We start from the raw sequence: 17381 nt of genomic DNA, 5'->3' as shown, positions 1-17381 counted from the left end.
ATAGATTTTCTTTGAAAAAAATTTTTTGAAAAAAAAAGAAATTTTAGATTTATATGCTATGTCAGTATTAAATGTTTTTTCCTTTTTTTTTTTTTTTTTTTTTTCCATACAAGTAAAAGTTTTATAACGCTTTGTTAAGAAAGCTATCATTTTGTATTGTTGTAACACCTATTGAGTTTTAGAATGTTGTATACGTTTTTGTGCTCTTTTGTATGTCTTGTGCTCTTTTGTATGTCTTGTGCTCTTTTGTATGTCTTGTGCTCTTTTGTATGTCTTGTGCTCTTTTGTATGTCTTGTGCTCTTTTGTATGTCTTGTGCTCTTTTGTATGTCTTGTGCTCTTTTGTATGTCTTGTGCTCTTTTGTATGTCTTGTGCTCTTTTGTATGTCTTGTGCTCTTTTGTATGTCTTGTAGTATTTATAATAATTTATATTGGTAGATAGTGTTTAGTCTGTTAATTCAAGTGCAGTACCTATTTACATGTGTTAGAACCTATTTCTCCGCGGTATTTATACCATACTAAAGGCCTATCCTCCGGTTTTGGGGTTTGACGGAAGCGATAAAATTTAGTAAGGGGGGTAGGGGGGTTTAGTGGTAAAAAACTTTTAAATAAATTATTATAAATTATATGAGTTTACGCACGCACGCACACACACACATACACACACATACACACACTTACACACACACACACACACATACACACATACACACACATACACACACATACACACATACACACACATACACACATACACACACATACACACATACACACACATACACACACATACGTACACACACATACACATACCTCTGAGCGCTGTTTTGTTACAATTTGTGCCGGGGGGGGGAAATATAGATGCATAGTCTATTGAGGTAATAATAATATAATAATATAATAATATGTCTATCGATCATTGATTAATATATCTATAATATAATTGATTAATCAACTTTAATTTAATATCTAATCAACAATATGTTTGTATGATTCTGTTTAATACTATGTCTTACTATCATTCACTTAGTATACCACATGGAAATAATCGCGTGCGCTACGATCATCCTCACTTGATGTCGGGTTGAAATGTCGTTGGATCTTGTTATGTAAGTCTGCTCTATTTAATGGCGTCCCCCAGGCTCCCGCCCTGGTGATAAACCACCCCCAAATAAAAACCTACCTTATGCCGTTGCAATCACTGGAGATGCCGCGATATGAGGCCAAACCGCATTGTTACCATCACATATGCCTCTACGAAAAGCATGGTTGAGCTGAAATAGGAACGAATGGGCCTGAAGTAGCAACCAGTAGCCAGTCAGAGGGATTAAGGTTCGTCCGCAGTTAATGGGCTTGCTCTGAAGGATGTTGTATCTTCCGATGGCGGGTTGCTGATCTCTCGTGAGAGGTGGATTAAGGTACCCCTAAAGTTGATGATACGCTAGAGGAAATAGCTTGATCGGTCGTGAATCATGGATGTAATGTCTATGTACGTCAACATAATATGTCTTATGTACTATATACATATTATGTCTTATGTACTATATGAATATTTATTGGTAATGATATGCATGTAATTAATGATTTATAGCAATATTTATATTAATGTCTTTAGTAATACTTATTTATATGTACATAATTATATGATAGTGTAATATAAATGTATGCTCTATATACATAAATATTTAATATTACATTATATGTTAGTTACGTGCTTATAAGATAGAGGATTAGAAGTTAATGTTCTCTAAATAAGTATGTCTTGTAACATTATTATAATGTAATATATCTTTTGAAAAAATTTTTCTTTTTAACAAAAAAAAATTTAATACTGACATAGCATATAAATTGAAAAATAAAAGAGGAAGCAAAGGGTTTTTTAATAAGTGCAGGAAGTAGTTTAAATAGAATATCGGCTTTGGGTGTTGATGGTGGGGCGTAGTGCCTTCTTCCTGATGGGTCCTAGGAAGGATTTTTACCTTCATAGCTGGCTTACAAGGCCAGTATTTTGGTTAAATTACTTGGACTCTTCATTTAGGTTTTAATATATAATTTTCAAATAAGCCTGCAAGAGGCATTAGGACTAGAATTAGGAGGAAATAGAGTATAGAGGCTAGTTGACCAATAATAATGAAGGGTTGCTCTACGGGTTGTCCTCCGATTCATGTGAGAGTAATAAGGTTGGCGGTGAGAATTCAGAATAGGGTTTGTGAAACTGGTCGAAATATCATGCTTCGTTGGTTTGCTGTATGGAGGAATGGGATGATTAGGAGAATTAAGATGGAGGCTAGGAGGGCCAATACACCACCTAATTTGTTTGGAATTGATCGGAGAATTGCGTAGGCGAATAAGAAATATCATTCTGGTTTAATGTGTGGTGGAGTATTAAGTGGATTGGCTGGAGAAAAGTTGTCTGGGTCACCGAGTGAGTCGGGGGAAAATAGGGCTAGTAGGAGGAGGATGAGGAATAAGAATGCTAGGCCTAAGGCATCTTTAATGGTATAGTAAGGGTGGAAGGGAATTTTATCTGAGTCAGGGTTAATACCTGAGGGGTTGTTAGATCCTGTTTCGTGTAGAAAGAGGAGGTGAACGATGGCTAGAGCTACAATGATAAATGGAAGGATGAAGTGAAATGCGAAGAATCGGGTTAGTGTGGCCTTATCTACTGCGAAACCTCCTCAGATTCATTCGGCTAAGGTGGTTCCAATATAAGGGATAGCTGATAAGAGGTTAGTGATGACAGTGGCTCCTCAGAATGACATTTGGCCTCATGGGAGTACATACCCTACAAATGCTGTTGCTATTACAGTCAAAAGAAGAATAACTCCAATGTTTCATGTTTCTTTGTAAAGATATGACCCATAATAGATTCCCCGGCCTACATGAAGGAAAAGGCATATGAAGAATATTGAAGCTCCATTAGCATGGAGGTTGCGAATAAGTCATCCGTAGTTAACGTCTCGACAGATGTGGGCTACGGAGGAGAAGGCAGTAAGTGTATCAGAAGTGTAGTGTATTGCGAGAAAGAAGCCTGTTAGGATTTGGATAATTAAACAAACCCCTAGAAGGGATCCAAAGTTTCATCAGGCAGAGATGTTGGAAGGAGCAGGAAGGTCAATAAATGAGTGATTAATAATTTTTATTAATGGGTGAGTTTTACGTAGATTGATCATTAGTTTCTGTAGTTGAAATACAACAATGGTTTTTCATGCCATAGGTTATGGTTAGAGTCCATATTGAAACTACTATGGAAATGATAATAATTTTCTTATTGTCTTTGTTATTGATTTTTGGGTTTGTGGCATTTGCTTCTAAACCATCTCCTGTATACGGGGGTTTAAGTTTAGTGGCTAGTGGGGGTTTGGGTTGTGCAATCATTGTAAGTTTAAATAGTACCTTTTTAGGTTTGGTTGTGTTTTTGGTTTATTTAGGTGGTATGTTGGTGGTGTTTGGTTATACTGCAGCTATAGCTACTGAGGAGTATCCTGACAGTTGAGTAGGTAATTTGGTAGCTTTTGGTATATTATTATTAACTTTACTTATGGAAGTAATTTGATTTATAATGTCTGGGGAAGTTGAGGTTATTACAGCTATTGAATTATTTGATTCGGTGGGTAATTATTGTGTAGGGCAGGATTGGAATGGGGTATCTTTATTGTATGGTTGTGGGGGGTGAGCAATAGTACTGTTAGGGTGAATTTTGTTTATTACTATTTTAGTAGTTTTAGAAGTTATTCGAGGTCTTTAATTTATGATAAGTAGGATAATTGTCATAGAGATTATAAATGATATGAAATAAGATTTAATAAGCCCTTTTTGGGTGGAAGTAATGGTTGATGCTGCGGTGCTGTGAAGATCAGCTTGATTTTTAGGCCCTGTTTTTTCGTATCAGCTTATATCAATTAGTATGGTAGCAATGTGTTGGCCTATGTGGAGACTTGTTAGGGGGTTAAGTCGATGGAAAATGTGTGTGAAGTATCCTAATATATTTGAGAAGTTGTGTGAATGTATAAGAGGTTTTGTTGGTATTTTGTTTGTTAAAGTATTGAGCTCTATTGCTAATAAAATTCCAATTGCTGTGATTAGGAGAGCTGATAGTTTTGTTAAGGTTGGCATAGTTATAGGTACTATAGATGTAGGTGGAATATTTATTGTTAGTAGGAAACCTGCGAGAATGCTTCCTATTGCTAATCGTATAATTGGATTAATCAGGTTAGGGTTGTTTTCGTTTAATGGTGAGATAGGAAGAAATCGAGGTTCTTTTAGAAGGGCAAAGTGAATGACTCGTATGCTGTAGACGGCGGTGAGTATTGTAGCTACTATGGTTAAGCTTAATGCTCAGGAATTCACATAGGATGTATTTATGGCTTCGATGATTGAATCTTTTGAGTAAAATCCAGCAAGGAATGGAGTACCGGTGAGGGCAAGGCTGCCCAGTATGATAGCTGAAGAGGTAATTGGGAGGAGTATGTATAGTCCTCCTATTTTTCGAATATCTTGTTCATCATTGAGGCTGTGAATAATAGAGCCTGAACATAGAAAAAGCATTGCTTTGAAGAATGCGTGTGTGCAGATATGTAAGAATGCTAAGTGAGGCTGATTTAGGCCTAGTGTAACTATTATTAGGCCTAGTTGACTAGATGTGGAGAAGGCTACAATTTTTTTAATGTCATTTTGGGTGATAGCACAAATAGCGGTAAATAGGGTGGTTATACTTCCTAAACATAATATAGTAGTGAGGGCTATATGATTATTTTCTATAAGGGGATTAAATCGGATTAGGAGGAAGATGCCTGCAACAACTATGGTACTGGAATGAAGTAGTGCTGAGACGGGAGTAGGTCCTTCTATGGCAGATGGGAGTCAGGGGTGTAGTCCAAATTGGGCTGATTTTCCAGTTGCGGCAATAATAAGTCCTAGCAATGCTATAGTGTCTACATTTGTTAGGAAAATATGTTGAATGTCTCAGGAGTTGCTATTAATTATTAGTCATGCTATTGCTAGTATAAAACCAATATCTCCAATTCGATTATAAAGGATGGCTTGGAGAGCAGCGGTGTTTGCATCGGTTCGTCCATATCATCAGCCGATAAGCATAAAAGATATGATTCCTACTCCTTCTCATCCAATGAAAAGTTGGAAAAGATTATTTGCAGAGACAAGGATAATTATAGTTAGGAGAAAAATGATTAGATATTTAAAGAATCGGTGTATGTTAGGATCTGAATGCATATATCATGTTGAGAATTCTAGGATAGATCATGTAACATAGAAGGCAATAGGAATAAAAATAATAGAGAAATAATCAAGTTTGAAGCTTATTGAAAGGTTGAAAGTACTTATAGGAAATCATTGTCAGTTAGTAATTGTAGCTTCTTGGCCTAAATATATGAAGAGGAATAGTGGAAGAAGGCTGGTAAAAAAAGCTAGTTTGACTGTGTTTGTGCAAAGTGATGGGAAGTTGTTGGTTTTGTGTGGAAATAGAATATTATGGATTAAGGGGATAATAAGAATGATAATAGATATTAGGAATATAGTATTTATTACTTGATTAATTACTTTTATTTGGAATTGCACCAAAATTTTTGATTCCTAAGACCAATGGATTACTATTATCCTTTAAAAGTGAGAAAGCCATGAGGTTTAGTCATGGGATCAAGAGTTAGCAGTTCTTGTAACTTTCTCGGGCATATAAGGGGATTTGAACTCCTATATTTAGATTCACAATCTAATGTTTTGTTTAAACTATATTTGCAGTATGTGGGGCCGAGGATAAATTTGGGGCTAATTGAAAATATGATAAGGGGTAGAAGGTGTAATGTCATTAGTATATGTTCTCGGGTGAATGTTGGTTTGATGGGGCTTATGTGATGAGTAAATTTACCTCGCTGAGAGGTAATAAATATGTGAAGGGAATAAATTGCGGTAATAACCGTGTTAATACCTAGGAGAATAAGTGAGAAGTTAGATCAAGAGAAGGTGGTTATAATTACAATAAGTTCTCCTAAAAGATTAATTGAGGGGGGTTGTGCTAGGTTGGCAAGGCTTGCTAGTAACCATCAAGCACATATAAGAGGGAGAATTATTTGAAGTCCTCGGATAAGGATTAGGGTTCGACTGTGGATGCGTTCATAGTTGGTATTAGCTAAGCAGAATAATATTGAGGATGTTAATCCGTGGGCGATTATTAGTACGGTAGCTCCTATAAAGCTAAGGGGGGATTGTATGAGTGCTGCGATGATTACTAAGCCTATATGACTTACGGAAGAATAGGCAATGAGTGATTTAAGGTCTGTTTGTCGAAGGCAAATGGAGCTTGTTATAATTATACCTCAGAGCGATAAAATTATAAAAGGATAGCAAAGGGTTGTTGTTAGGGGTTCAGTGAAGGCTGTAATTCGTATAATACCATAACCTCCAAGTTTTAGTAGGATGGCAGCTAGAACTATAGACCCTGCAATAGGGGCTTCTACGTGTGCTTTGGGGAGTCAAAGATGTAGGCCATATAGTGGTATTTTTACTATGAATGCTATTATACAGGCGTATCAAAGTAGAGAGGAAGATATTGAGGTATCTAGGGTTGGTGAGGCTAGTGATATTGTTAATATGTGTAAAGAGCCTAGTTTATTATGTAAGTGAAGCAGGGCTACTAAAAGTGGTAGAGATCCAACTAAGGTGTAAAATAGAAAATACAGGCCTGCATTAAGTCGTTCGTTTTGGCTGCCTCAGCGTGTGATAATGATTAGAGTGGGAATTAGAGTTGTTTCGAATAGGATATAGAATATAATAAGTTCGGAGGAGGCGAATGCTATAATTAAGGAGAGTTGTAGGATAATGAGTATTGTTAAATAGGTTTTTTTTCGTGTTAAGGGTTCATGGGCTAGGTGATTTTGGCTAGCAATAATTATTAGTGGAAGGAGTCAGCATGATAATACTAATAGGGGGCCTGATAACGGGTCTAATGAAAAGGAGTTGTTATAATGGTAGCCTAAGTCTGAGTTGTGATAAAGGAGTGTTAAACTTCAGATACTAATTAGGAAGCTATGTGTTGTAGTGTTAAGTCATAGTCAGGGCTTTTTAGAATATCATGTTAGAGGTAGAAGTATGAATGTTGCTGTTAGGATTTTTAGCATTGTAATAGGTTTAGGTTTTGGACGTAATCATTACCATGAGTGGCAGAAATTTTGACTAATAAAGCAAGACCAATCCCTGCTTCACATGCTGAGAAGACTAAGAGGATTAGAGGGGTTATTGATAAGGAGAATATGTGAAAGTGGGTAATTAAGAGAGTTATAAGGATGAAAAGGGACAACATTATACCCTCCAGGCATAGGAGGGTAGATATTAGGTGTGATCGGTAGACTAGGACTCCTGTGAGTGCTAGGAAGAAAGCTACAGTCAGGTTTAGGTGAATTGGGAGCATAAGGTATTCATGGGGTAGAACCATGATTTATTGAGTCGAAATCAATTATCTTAATTAGATTAAAAACCTATTCAGTTCATTCGAGGCCTTTTTGGAATCATTCATATGCCAAGCCTCCTGTAAGTAGGATGATAAGAGCATAAGCCAATGCAAGTATTGTGTTGGTGGTTGATAGTTGGATGGCTCAGGGTAGGGGAAGGAGAAGAGCGATTTCGAGGTCAAATAAAAGGAATGTGATGGCTACTAGAAAGAATTTTATTGAAAATGGAAGGCGAGCAGATCCTAAGGGGTCAAAACCGCATTCATAGGGGCTGGATTTTTCTAAATATAGGTAGAGTTGGGGAAGTCAAAAGGCGATAAGGACTACAATGGTTGCTAGAATAGAGTTGGTAAGAAGGGCTAGGACTATATTAATTATTTTTCTCTGGTTTTACCCAGAACTTAATGATTGGAAATCAGTAGTACTAATTATACTAGAAAAATATGAGCCTCATCAGTAGATAGAAACATATAGGAATAGTCATACTACATCTACGAAATGTCAATATCAAGCGGCTGCTTCGAAGCCAAAATGGTGAGTGGATGTAAAATGGTAAAAGAGTTGTCGGAGTAAGCATACAATTAGAAATAATGAGCCAATGATTACGTGTAAGCCATGAAAGCCTGTTGCTACGAAGAATGTTGATCCGTAGATACCATCAGAGATGGTAAAAGGTGCTTCATAGTATTCTATAGCTTGAAGGATTGTAAAATATAAGCCAAGGCCAATAGTGGTTGCTAAGGCTTGGATTATTTGGTTACGGTTTCCTTCTATAAGACTATGGTGAGCTCATGTAATAGAAACACCTGAGGCTAAGAGGATTGCGGTATTAAGTAAAGGTACTTCTAATGGGTTAAGGGGGTTAATTCCTACTGGTGGCCAGCAGCCTCCTAGTTCTAAGGCTGGGGAAAGGCTTGAATGATAAAAAGCTCAGAAGAAACCTACAAAAAAGAAGACTTCTGATATGATGAATAGAACTATACCATAGCGTAGTCCTTTTTGTACTACCGGGGTATGGTGGCCCTGGTATGTTCCTTCTCGTACAACATCTCGTCATCATTGAAATATTGTTAGAAGGATAGAGGTAACTCCTATAAAAAGGAGAAGGGTAGAATGGAAGTGGAATCATATGATTATCCCAGAAGTTAGTAGGAATGCGGAAAGAGCCCCGGTAAGGGGTCATGGGCTAGGATTAACTATGTGATAAGCATGGGTTTGGTGGGTCATTAAGGTTCTTTATGTAGGTAGATAATGCTACTACTAAGAATTATCGTGTAAGTACAGGCTTACTAAAAGGGTAAATACGTAGGCTTGAATTAGGGCTACGGCTAATTCTAAGATTGTTAGCAGAAAGAGGATAATGAGTGTAACGGAGGATAGTAAAATATTAATGGATATAAGAGCTAAGGCGGCGGAGCCAATGAGATGAATTAAAAGGTGGCCAGCGGTGATGTTAGCAGTTAACCGTACTGCTAGGGCTAGCGGTTGAATAAGCAGGCTAATTGTTTCAATAATAATTAGCATGGGAATAAGAGGTGTTGGAGTACCTTGAGGTAGGAAGTGGGCAAGTGAGGCTTTTGGTTTATTACGAAAGCCTAGAATTACTGTTCCTATTCAAAGGGGAATTGCTATACTAATATTTATTGAAAGTTGTGTAGTAGGAGTAAATGAATAGGGTAGAAGGCCTAATAAATTAGTAGTAGCAATAAATAAAATAAGGGTTATGAGTATTAGGGCTCATGTACGACCGATATTATTGTGTATAGATATTATTTGTTTAGTAATGAGTCGGATAAGTCAGATTTGTAGAATTTGGATTCGGTTAGGAAGTCAACGTTTGGGTGTTGAAAAAATTAGGCATGGAAATAATATGATTACGGGGAGGGTTGAGAGACCTATAATAGTAGGGCAGACGAAAGGGGCAAATAGATTTTCGTTCATTTTTTCTCTCAGGGGAATGGAATTTCTGGGAGTTTGAGGATTTCTTCTGGTGGATAAATATAAATTATTTCGATACCGATGAGTTGAAGTTGGAATAAGCAGAAAATATTAATGATGGTTAAGCCGGCAACGTGAAATCAAGCTGATGTTTCTAATTGAGGCATACGCTTTGAGGGGTTGTTAAGCTCCATAAATACTTAAGTATTATAATAATTTCTCAAAGATGTTTGCATTATATGCGATCAGTTTTCAAAGTATTTTAGGGTTGATATTTCTAGTACAATAGGCATAAAGCTGTGGTTGGACCCACAGATTTCTGAGCATTGTCCATAATAAACCCCTGGGCGAGTTGATGTTAGGGTTGCTTGGTTTAAGCGGCCTGGGATGGCGTCCGCTTTTAGACCTAATGAAGGAACTGCCCATGCATGAATTACGTCTTCTGATGAAATTAATACTCGAATTGGAAGTTCTATGGGAAGAACTACTCGATTATCAACTTCTAGAAGTCGAAATTGCCCAGGGGTCAAATCCTGGGTAGGAATTATATATGAATCGAATGAGAGGTCTTCATAGTCAGTATATTCATAGCTTCAATATCATTGATGGCCCATGGCTTTAACTGTAAGGTAAGGGTTGAAGATCTCATCCATCATATAAAGGATGCGTAATGAAGGTAGTGCAATTAGGACAAGGATGACTGCGGGTATAATAGTTCAAATAGTTTCAACTTCTTGGGCGTCTATAGTACTAGTATGAGTTAGTTTTGTTGTAAGTATAAGAATTAGTACGTAGAGCACTAGGGAGCTAATCAAGAAGACAATTATTAATGTGTGATCATGAAAATATATAAGTTCTTCTATAATAGGAGATGTAGCATCTTGAAAGCCCAGTTGTATAGGATAAGGCATGATAAGATATACAGGGCTTAAACCTATAATTTAACTATGGCAAAGTTATGTAATTGTTGTTACTAATATCTTTTTGAGAAAGTCATAATGGTTATGGGGTTGACTTGAAATCAACTTTTTGGGGGTTCGATTCCTTCCTTTCTTGTATTAGGATTTGATAAATACTGGTTGTTCGAATGTGTGATATGGAGGAGGGCATCCGTAGAGTCATTCAATATTAGTGGTAGTTAGTTCTACAGAGGAAACTTCTCGTTTGGATGCAAAAGCTTCTCAGATAATGAAAATTATTAGAATAACGGCTATAAGTGAAATAAATGAACCAATTGAAGACAATACATTTCATGTTGTGTAGGCGTCTGGATAATCTGAATATCGTCGTGGTATTCCTGAAAGGCCTAGGAAATGTTGTGGGAAAAAAGTTATGTTAACTCCTACAAATATAATGGAGAAGTGGATTTTTGCTCATATATCGTTTAGTATATAACCTGTAAAAAGTGGAAATCAATGAACAAAGCCTCCTATGATTGCAAAAACAGCTCCTATAGATAAGACGTAATGGAAATGGGCTACAACATAGTATGTGTCATGGAGAACAATGTCTAGAGATGAATTAGCAAGTACAATTCCAGTTAATCCTCCAATTGTAAATAGGAAAATGAAACCTAAGGCTCATAACATGGCTGGGGATCATTTAATATTCCCTCCGTGGAGTGTGGCCAGTCAACTAAATACTTTAACTCCAGTGGGAATTGCGATAATTATTGTAGCTGATGTGAAATATGCTCGTGTGTCTACATCTAGGCCTACAGTAAATATATGATGGGCCCATACGATAAATCCTAAAAAGCCAATGGATATTATTGCTCAGACTATTCCTATATAACCAAAAGGTTCTTTTTTGCCTGCGTAATATGTAACAATATGGGAAATAATTCCAAAGCCTGGAAGGATTAAGATGTATACTTCCGGGTGACCAAAAAATCAGAATAGATGTTGATATAGAATAGGATCTCCACCTCCGGCTGGGTCAAAAAAAGTTGTATTTAAGTTTCGATCTGTAAGTAATATAGTAATGCCGGCAGCTAATACAGGTAAAGATAATAGAAGTAAAACTGCTGTGATTATTACAGATCATACAAATAATGGTGTTTGATATTGTGATATTGCAGGTGGTTTTATATTAATAATAGTAGTAATGAAATTAATAGCTCCTAGAATAGATGAAATTCCTGCTAAGTGAAGTGAAAAGATAGCTAAATCTACGGAAGCTCCTGCATGGGCGAGATTACCTGCTAGAGGAGGATAAACTGTTCATCCTGTTCCAGCACCTGCTTCAACTGTTGAGGATGCTAGAAGGAGTAGGAATGAAGGTGGAAGAAGTCAGAAGCTTATATTATTTATTCGGGGGAAGGCTATATCAGGGGCTCCAATTATAAGTGGTACTAGTCAGTTACCAAAACCTCCAATTATAATTGGTATTACCATAAAGAAGATTATTACGAAAGCATGGGCGGTAACAATCACATTGTAAATTTGATCGTCACCGATAAGAGTCCCAGGCTGACCAAGTTCTGCTCGAATGAGGAGACTTAGGGCTGTTCCAATTATGCCTGCTCAAGCTCCGAATAATAAGTATAAAGTTCCGATATCTTTGTGGTTAGTAGAAAAAAGTCATCGAGTAATGAACATAGGTAAAATGGCTGAGGTTAAGCATTGAACTGTAAATTCAAAGACAGAGATTAATTATCTCTTTTTACCAGGATGTAAATTGAAGCCAAAAGTTAAGGCGCTTAGCTGTTAACTAAGAACTAGTGGGATAAATACCCTCCAATTTAGGAGCAGATGTTGAGTGCCTTTAGGATAGTCTTTTGTCTTTATCATAAGATAAATATATATATATAGGTATAATCAAAGGCTAGGTGTTTTGACACCTGCTTAAGGCTTTGAAGGCCTTTGGTCTGATTTGATCCTAAGCCTTTGAGTTGGCTCTGAAGTATATATTACGTTGAATTGCAAATTCAAAGATGCAGTTTAAGTGCTGCCGGGGTCTTTAGAGAGCTTAGCTTAATTAAAGTGCTTGATTTGCGTTCGAGTGATGCAAGGTAAAGTCTTGTAGTTCTTAATTATGATAATGTAATAAATAAAGGTGTGAGGGGTAGTAGTATAGAGGAGATAATTGTAGCTGTTGGAATTAGTATAGTAGGTCGAATTGAGTTGTGATATCATTGTATTTTAGAATTATTGGTAGATGGAAATATAGTAAGGCTGGATGCATAGATAATTCGTATATAGAAAAATAGGTTTAATAGGGCGGTTAAGGCTATTGTTATAGCTACAATAAAGTTACCGTTTGCAATTAGTTCTTGTAAGATTAATCATTTGGGTATAAAGCCGGTGAGGGGAGGAAGGCCACCTAGGGATAATAGTGTGAGGAGAATAATGACGGTTGTAGGAGCGGATTTATTTCATAGGCTACCTAGGGATTTGATTTTAGTGATGTTCGATAGGTTGAGGGTTATAAACGTGGTAATGGTGGCTATAATATAAATAGTAAGATTAAGAATAGTTATAGTTGGATTAATGTGAACAACAATCGCTATTCAACCTATATGCGCAATGGATGAATAGGCTAAGATCTTTCGTAGGTGGGTTTGGTTTAGTCCTCCTCACCCACCTAGAATAGCAGATAAGATTGCGAAGATAATTAGAATTTTTATGTTTAAGCAAGGGGCAATTTGGTATAAGATGGTAGTGGGGGCAATTTTTTGTCAAGTAAGTAGAATTATTCCTGTTAATAATGGGATTCCTTGTGTTACTTCTGGAACTCAGAAGTGAAAAGGTGCAAGGCCTAGTTTAATAGATAAGGCTAAAGTTATTAAAATAGAGGCTCAATGGTCAGTAAGTTGGAATAGGGTTCATTGGTTTGTTGATCATGCATTGCAAATGATAGCAAATATTATTATTATAGAGGCGGTAGCTTGGGTTAGAAAATATTTTGTGGCAGCTTCTGTAGCTCGGGGGTTATTAGGTGCAGTTATTAGTGGGATAATTGCTAATGTATTGATTTCTAATCCTATTCAGGCAGTGAATCAGTGATTGCTAAATAGTGTCAAGCAAGTTCCGATGAAGAGACTAAATGTTAGGATAATAAGAACGTAAGGAGACATTAGTATGGGAAGGGTGTGAACCAACATTTTCGGGGTATGGGCCCGATAGCTTGTTTAGCTGACCTTACTAGGATGTAGTGTAATGGGAGCACAAAGAGTTTTGAGTTCTTCGGTGCAGGTTCGAGTCCTGTTATCCTAGAAATAAGGGGGCTCGCACCCCTATTTTTTACCCTATCAAGATAACTCTATTCTCAGACATATTTCTATTATATTTGTGGAGGGATGCACGATAAAGCGATGGGGAGGGAGATAAATCATAAGCATAAGGCTAATGTTATAGGTAAAAAGTTTTTTCATAAAAGGTGTATGAGTTGGTCATAACGAAAGCGGGGGTATGAGGCTCGAACTCATAGGAAGGCTATGGTAAGGAGGAGTGTTTTTAGTATGAAGGAGATAGTATTAATATGGGTAAGGTTGGGAGTTAGACAGGGTCCTAGAAACAGGATGGTTGTAATAGCATTTATAGCAATAATGTTTGCGTATTCAGCTAGAAAAAATATAGCAAAAGGGCCAGCGGCATATTCTACATTAAAGCCTGATACTAGTTCGGATTCCCCTTCTGTTAAATCAAAAGGTGCTCGATTAGTCTCTGCTAGTGTTGAAATATATCATATCATAGCTAAAGGTCATGTTGTAAAGATAAGTCATCCGTTTTCTTGAGTGATAGAAAGCGTTTTTAGGGTAAATGAACCATTAATAAGTATAATTGAGAGAAGAATAATAGCTAAGGAAACTTCGTATGAGATTGTTTGTGCTACTGCTCGTAGAGCTCCGATTAGGGCATATTTTGAATTGGATGCTCAGCCTGATCATAAAATTGAGTAGACAGACAAGCCTGACAGGGAAAGAACAAAGATGAGACCTAGATTAAGATCTAGAAGTGTATTAGGTATGGGTAGTGGTGTTCAGATTGTTAGGGCAATTGACAAGGCTAGGATAGGTGCAATAATAAATATTGAAATTGAGGAAGTTAAAGGGCGAAGGGGCTCTTTAGTGAATAGTTTCACTGCATCTGCAAATGGTTGTAAAAGTCCATAGGGTCCTACGATGTTTGGGCCTTTTCGGAATTGTATATAGCCTAGTACTTTTCGTTCAAGAAGCGTTAGAAAAGCTACTGCTAGAAGAATTGGAATAATATAAAGGAAAAGGTTAAGTATAAACATTTGTTAAGAAGAGGATTTGAACCTCTGACGGTAAAGGCTTAAACTTTATGCAATTACGGACTCTGCCACCTTAACAACCCTATTCTAGGGCAGGGTTTTATTGAAACTGTACATTAAGATGAATTCATATATTGATTCTAGGGCTTATATAGGACGTTGGCCCTATTTCTCTTGTCCTTTCGTACTGGGAGAAATAAAGTTACAGATAGAAACCGACCTGGATTTCTCCGGTCTGAACTCAGATCACGTAGGACTTTAATCGTTGAACAAACGAACCATTAATAGCGGCTGCACCATTGGGATGTCCTGATCCAACATCGAGGTCGTAAACCCTAATTTTCGATATGGGCTCTCAAATAGGATTGCGCTGTTATCCCTGGGGTAACTTGTTCCGTTGATCAAAAAATGGGTCAATTACTGGTATTAATACACTTAGATTGGTTAATCTTAGTTATAATCATTCGGAGGTTATTTTGTACTCCGAGGTCACCCCAACCAAAGACTATAACTCAGAGGCTTATACGGTTTATTCCGGTGGATTGGTGAATGTATGTGTTGAGTTATTAGACTTAAGCTCCACAGGGTCTTCTCGTCTTGTATATTTATTCCCGCCTCTGCACGGGAAGGTCAATTTCACTGATCAGAAATAAGAGACAGTCAAACCCTCGTTATGCCATTCATACTAGTCTCCAATTAAGAGACAAGTGATTATGCTACCTTTGCACGGTCAGGATACCGCGGCCGTTAAAGTCGTGACTCACCGGGCAGGCAGTGCCTCTAATACTGGTGAATGCTAGAGGTGATGTTTTTGGTAAACAGGCGGGGTTTTGTTTGCCGAGTTCCTTTTATTCCTTTTAATCTTTCCTTAATGCATGCCTGAGTTGGGTTAACAATATTGGTAATAAAATACTTGTATGTGATTATAGTTATCTAGTTGATTAAGTGTAAGCGGTTGTTCCGATCGTATTTATGCTTATGCAAGGAGAATCTATTCATGTTACTCATATTAGCATTATATCTTCTAAATAATAATAGAATTGTCCAATATTAGGTTAGGGGTTTTGATAAATTATTGGTATTAAATGACAAACTAGTTTGAGCTTTAACGCTTTCTTAATTGGTGGCTGCTTTTAGGCCTACAATGTTTTGTGTATTAATCATTACCCGCTAAATAAGTTTGTTTACATGTCAAAAGGGTTGTCCCCCTTTTGAATAACATTTAAATTTAAGTTAGGTTTATTAGTACTTAAGTTAAATTTAAAGTTGAACTAAAATTCGTTTTTTGGACAACCAGCTATCATTGAGTTCGATAGGCTTTTCACCCCTATTGTAAAATCATCTCACTATTTTGCTACATAGACGAGTTCGTTCTAACAACTGTTCTACAATAGCTCACTCAATTTCGGGAAGACGGGCTTTAATTCTTTTTGTCCGTGTAGACTGGCTAAATCATTATGCAAAAGGTAGAAGATTTAATCTTTGCTTTTTATTGCTTTACAGGATGGAATCTTTCAACGTTCCCTCACGGTACTCTCTCTATTGTGCCAAAGATTTATCTGTTCTATCACCTATACTAGGATAATTATATAAATGTTTTGAAAATTAATTTAAATAGTTATATTGGTTAAATTAATAGGACTAGACCTAGCTCAAAATGGTCAGGGTTAGCTGAAATCTTTTAGGTGTAAGCTAAATGCTTTGTTTAAGCTACATTTTGATTATCCAAGTGCACTTTCCAGTACACTTACCATGTTACGACTTTTCTCCTCTTTTTTGCGTATTCTTATTAGGTATAGGAAATTACTTTATCGAGGAGGGTGACGGGCGGTGTGTACGCACCCCATTGCCTATTTCAATTAAGCTCTCTATTCTTAATTTACTACTAAATCCTCCTTCATGTCTTTGTTTCAATAGACAATCCGTTATGTTCTAATATAGAAAATGTAGCCCATCGCTTCCCTTTCCATATGCTACACCTTGACCTAACGTTTTTATGGTTTCATGATCTTGCTCACTTTGGTTCCCTGTTGGGGTGAGCTGACGATGGCGGTATATAGACTGATAGCTAGGAAAGGTGAGGTGTATCGGGGTTTATCGATTATAGGACAGGCTCCTCTAGGAGGGTCTAGGGCACCGCCAAGTCCTTTGAGTTTTAAGCAGTGGCTTGTAGTTCTCTGGCGAATAGTCTTGTTATTAAACTACCTCGGTTTACGGCTAAGCATAGTGGGGTCTCTAATCCCAGTTTGTACCTTAGCTTTAGTGTCTTCAGCAATAGGTAAAGTCACGTAAGTTGCGTATTTTAATGACAACCTTGGCGTATTACAGCTAAATTGTTCTTTAACTTTATTTGAGATTTTAAACGCTTAAACACACTTTACGCCGTTCTTCTGTTAACTCGGGTTAATCGTATGACCGCGGTGGCTGGCACGAAATTTACCAACCCTTTTTATTATGATTTAGTCAAACTTTCGTTTATAGCTCAATGTTAGTCACTGCTGTAACCCGTGGGGGTGTGGTCAAACTAGGTGTTATGGGCTACTTTGGAAAAGTGTGCCTGATACCTGCTCCTTTAGACTCTGAAAAAAGTTAAAAGGGCATACTCACTGGGTCGCGGAAACTTGCATGTGTAGGTCTAATAAAAATTAACAGTAAGGCCAGGACCAAACCTTTGTGCTTGTGGGACTGATTAAAGCCCATCTAAGCATTTTCAGTGCTTTGCTTTGGATAAGCTACACAAAC

General features: G+C 37.1%; 13 protein-coding genes and 24 non-coding genes across 37 annotated transcripts, besides 1 other annotated feature; 9 read left to right on the top strand and 28 right to left on the bottom strand. All coding sequences in view use genetic code 2, as the record gives it.

The window, feature by feature from the left end:
- Window positions 1-181: 181 nt before the first annotated feature.
- Window positions 182-1822: a sequence feature (control region; control region).
- Window positions 1823-1889: 67 nt separating this feature from the next.
- Window positions 1890-1956, top strand: KQ508_mgt22. Its single transcript has one exon. It is a non-coding gene; the product is annotated as a tRNA-Pro (tRNA).
- Window positions 1957-1958: 2 nt separating this feature from the next.
- KQ508_mgt21 lies at window positions 1959-2027 on the bottom strand. Its single transcript has one exon. It is a non-coding gene; the product is annotated as a tRNA-Thr (tRNA).
- On the bottom strand, window positions 2028-3173 carry CYTB (cytochrome b). The gene has a single exon. The coding sequence runs from the start codon at window positions 3171-3173 to the stop codon at window positions 2028-2030; it is 1146 nt and encodes a 381-aa protein (YP_010132270.1).
- A 2-nt stretch (window positions 3174-3175) lies between these two features.
- Window positions 3176-3244, top strand: KQ508_mgt20. Its single transcript has one exon. It is a non-coding gene; the product is annotated as a tRNA-Glu (tRNA).
- A 3-nt stretch (window positions 3245-3247) lies between these two features.
- On the top strand, window positions 3248-3748 carry ND6 (NADH dehydrogenase subunit 6). The gene has a single exon. It carries the CDS (start codon window positions 3248-3250, stop codon window positions 3746-3748), a length of 501 nt encoding a protein of 166 aa, YP_010132269.1.
- On the bottom strand, window positions 3745-5556 carry ND5 (NADH dehydrogenase subunit 5). The gene has a single exon. The coding sequence runs from the start codon at window positions 5554-5556 to the stop codon at window positions 3745-3747; it is 1812 nt and encodes a 603-aa protein (YP_010132268.1).
- KQ508_mgt19 lies at window positions 5557-5627 on the bottom strand. Its single transcript has one exon. It is a non-coding gene; the product is annotated as a tRNA-Leu (tRNA).
- On the bottom strand, window positions 5627-5685 carry KQ508_mgt18. Its single transcript has one exon. It is a non-coding gene; the product is annotated as a tRNA-Ser (tRNA).
- A 1-nt stretch (window position 5686) lies between these two features.
- Window positions 5687-5755, bottom strand: KQ508_mgt17. Its single transcript has one exon. It is a non-coding gene; the product is annotated as a tRNA-His (tRNA).
- ND4 (NADH dehydrogenase subunit 4) lies at window positions 5756-7133 on the bottom strand. The gene has a single exon. A coding segment is annotated over exon 1 (1378 nt).
- On the bottom strand, window positions 7127-7423 carry ND4L (NADH dehydrogenase subunit 4L). Its single transcript has one exon. It carries the CDS (start codon window positions 7421-7423, stop codon window positions 7127-7129), a length of 297 nt encoding a protein of 98 aa, YP_010132266.1.
- Window positions 7424-7492, bottom strand: KQ508_mgt16. The gene has a single exon. It is a non-coding gene; the product is annotated as a tRNA-Arg (tRNA).
- ND3 (NADH dehydrogenase subunit 3) lies at window positions 7493-7838 on the bottom strand. The gene has a single exon. A coding segment is annotated over exon 1 (346 nt).
- On the bottom strand, window positions 7839-7906 carry KQ508_mgt15. The gene has a single exon. It is a non-coding gene; the product is annotated as a tRNA-Gly (tRNA).
- COX3 (cytochrome c oxidase subunit III) lies at window positions 7907-8690 on the bottom strand. The gene has a single exon. A coding segment is annotated over exon 1 (784 nt).
- A 33-nt stretch (window positions 8691-8723) lies between these two features.
- On the bottom strand, window positions 8724-9404 carry ATP6 (ATP synthase F0 subunit 6). The gene has a single exon. The coding sequence runs from the start codon at window positions 9402-9404 to the stop codon at window positions 8724-8726; it is 681 nt and encodes a 226-aa protein (YP_010132263.1).
- ATP8 (ATP synthase F0 subunit 8) lies at window positions 9359-9568 on the bottom strand. Its single transcript has one exon. The coding sequence runs from the start codon at window positions 9566-9568 to the stop codon at window positions 9359-9361; it is 210 nt and encodes a 69-aa protein (YP_010132262.1).
- On the bottom strand, window positions 9569-9630 carry KQ508_mgt14. The gene has a single exon. It is a non-coding gene; the product is annotated as a tRNA-Lys (tRNA).
- On the bottom strand, window positions 9628-10312 carry COX2 (cytochrome c oxidase subunit II). The gene has a single exon. A coding segment is annotated over exon 1 (685 nt).
- Window positions 10313-10314: 2 nt separating this feature from the next.
- On the bottom strand, window positions 10315-10384 carry KQ508_mgt13. The gene has a single exon. It is a non-coding gene; the product is annotated as a tRNA-Asp (tRNA).
- A 3-nt stretch (window positions 10385-10387) lies between these two features.
- KQ508_mgt12 lies at window positions 10388-10457 on the top strand. Its single transcript has one exon. It is a non-coding gene; the product is annotated as a tRNA-Ser (tRNA).
- Window positions 10458-10459: 2 nt separating this feature from the next.
- On the bottom strand, window positions 10460-12001 carry COX1 (cytochrome c oxidase subunit I). Its single transcript has one exon. The coding sequence runs from the start codon at window positions 11999-12001 to the stop codon at window positions 10460-10462; it is 1542 nt and encodes a 513-aa protein (YP_010132260.1).
- Window position 12002: 1 nt separating this feature from the next.
- Window positions 12003-12071, top strand: KQ508_mgt11. Its single transcript has one exon. It is a non-coding gene; the product is annotated as a tRNA-Tyr (tRNA).
- Window positions 12072-12076: 5 nt separating this feature from the next.
- On the top strand, window positions 12077-12148 carry KQ508_mgt10. Its single transcript has one exon. It is a non-coding gene; the product is annotated as a tRNA-Asn (tRNA).
- A 73-nt stretch (window positions 12149-12221) lies between these two features.
- KQ508_mgt09 lies at window positions 12222-12291 on the bottom strand. Its single transcript has one exon. It is a non-coding gene; the product is annotated as a tRNA-Trp (tRNA).
- Window positions 12292-12296: 5 nt separating this feature from the next.
- Window positions 12297-12362, top strand: KQ508_mgt08. The gene has a single exon. It is a non-coding gene; the product is annotated as a tRNA-Cys (tRNA).
- Window positions 12363-12365: 3 nt separating this feature from the next.
- Window positions 12366-12434, top strand: KQ508_mgt07. Its single transcript has one exon. It is a non-coding gene; the product is annotated as a tRNA-Ala (tRNA).
- Window position 12435: 1 nt separating this feature from the next.
- Window positions 12436-13479, bottom strand: ND2 (NADH dehydrogenase subunit 2). The gene has a single exon. It carries the CDS (start codon window positions 13477-13479, stop codon window positions 12436-12438), a length of 1044 nt encoding a protein of 347 aa, YP_010132259.1.
- Window positions 13480-13548, bottom strand: KQ508_mgt06. The gene has a single exon. It is a non-coding gene; the product is annotated as a tRNA-Met (tRNA).
- KQ508_mgt05 lies at window positions 13548-13618 on the bottom strand. The gene has a single exon. It is a non-coding gene; the product is annotated as a tRNA-Gln (tRNA).
- On the top strand, window positions 13616-13684 carry KQ508_mgt04. Its single transcript has one exon. It is a non-coding gene; the product is annotated as a tRNA-Ile (tRNA).
- Window position 13685: 1 nt separating this feature from the next.
- ND1 (NADH dehydrogenase subunit 1) lies at window positions 13686-14642 on the bottom strand. The gene has a single exon. The coding sequence runs from the start codon at window positions 14640-14642 to the stop codon at window positions 13686-13688; it is 957 nt and encodes a 318-aa protein (YP_010132258.1).
- Window position 14643: 1 nt separating this feature from the next.
- KQ508_mgt03 lies at window positions 14644-14717 on the bottom strand. The gene has a single exon. It is a non-coding gene; the product is annotated as a tRNA-Leu (tRNA).
- On the bottom strand, window positions 14718-16291 carry KQ508_mgr01. The gene has a single exon. It is a non-coding gene; the product is annotated as a 16S ribosomal RNA (ribosomal RNA).
- On the bottom strand, window positions 16292-16359 carry KQ508_mgt02. The gene has a single exon. It is a non-coding gene; the product is annotated as a tRNA-Val (tRNA).
- A 1-nt stretch (window position 16360) lies between these two features.
- KQ508_mgr02 lies at window positions 16361-17313 on the bottom strand. The gene has a single exon. It is a non-coding gene; the product is annotated as a 12S ribosomal RNA (ribosomal RNA).
- On the bottom strand, window positions 17314-17381 carry KQ508_mgt01. The gene has a single exon. It is a non-coding gene; the product is annotated as a tRNA-Phe (tRNA).

This window comes from Antechinus flavipes, mitochondrion, assembly GCF_016432865.1.
Source record: "Antechinus flavipes isolate Adam Ant mitochondrion, complete genome".
Classification (NCBI taxonomy): domain Eukaryota; kingdom Metazoa; phylum Chordata; class Mammalia; order Dasyuromorphia; family Dasyuridae; genus Antechinus; species Antechinus flavipes.
Note: the sequence above shows the minus strand (reverse complement) of the source record. Positions and strands in the feature narration are given on the sequence as shown.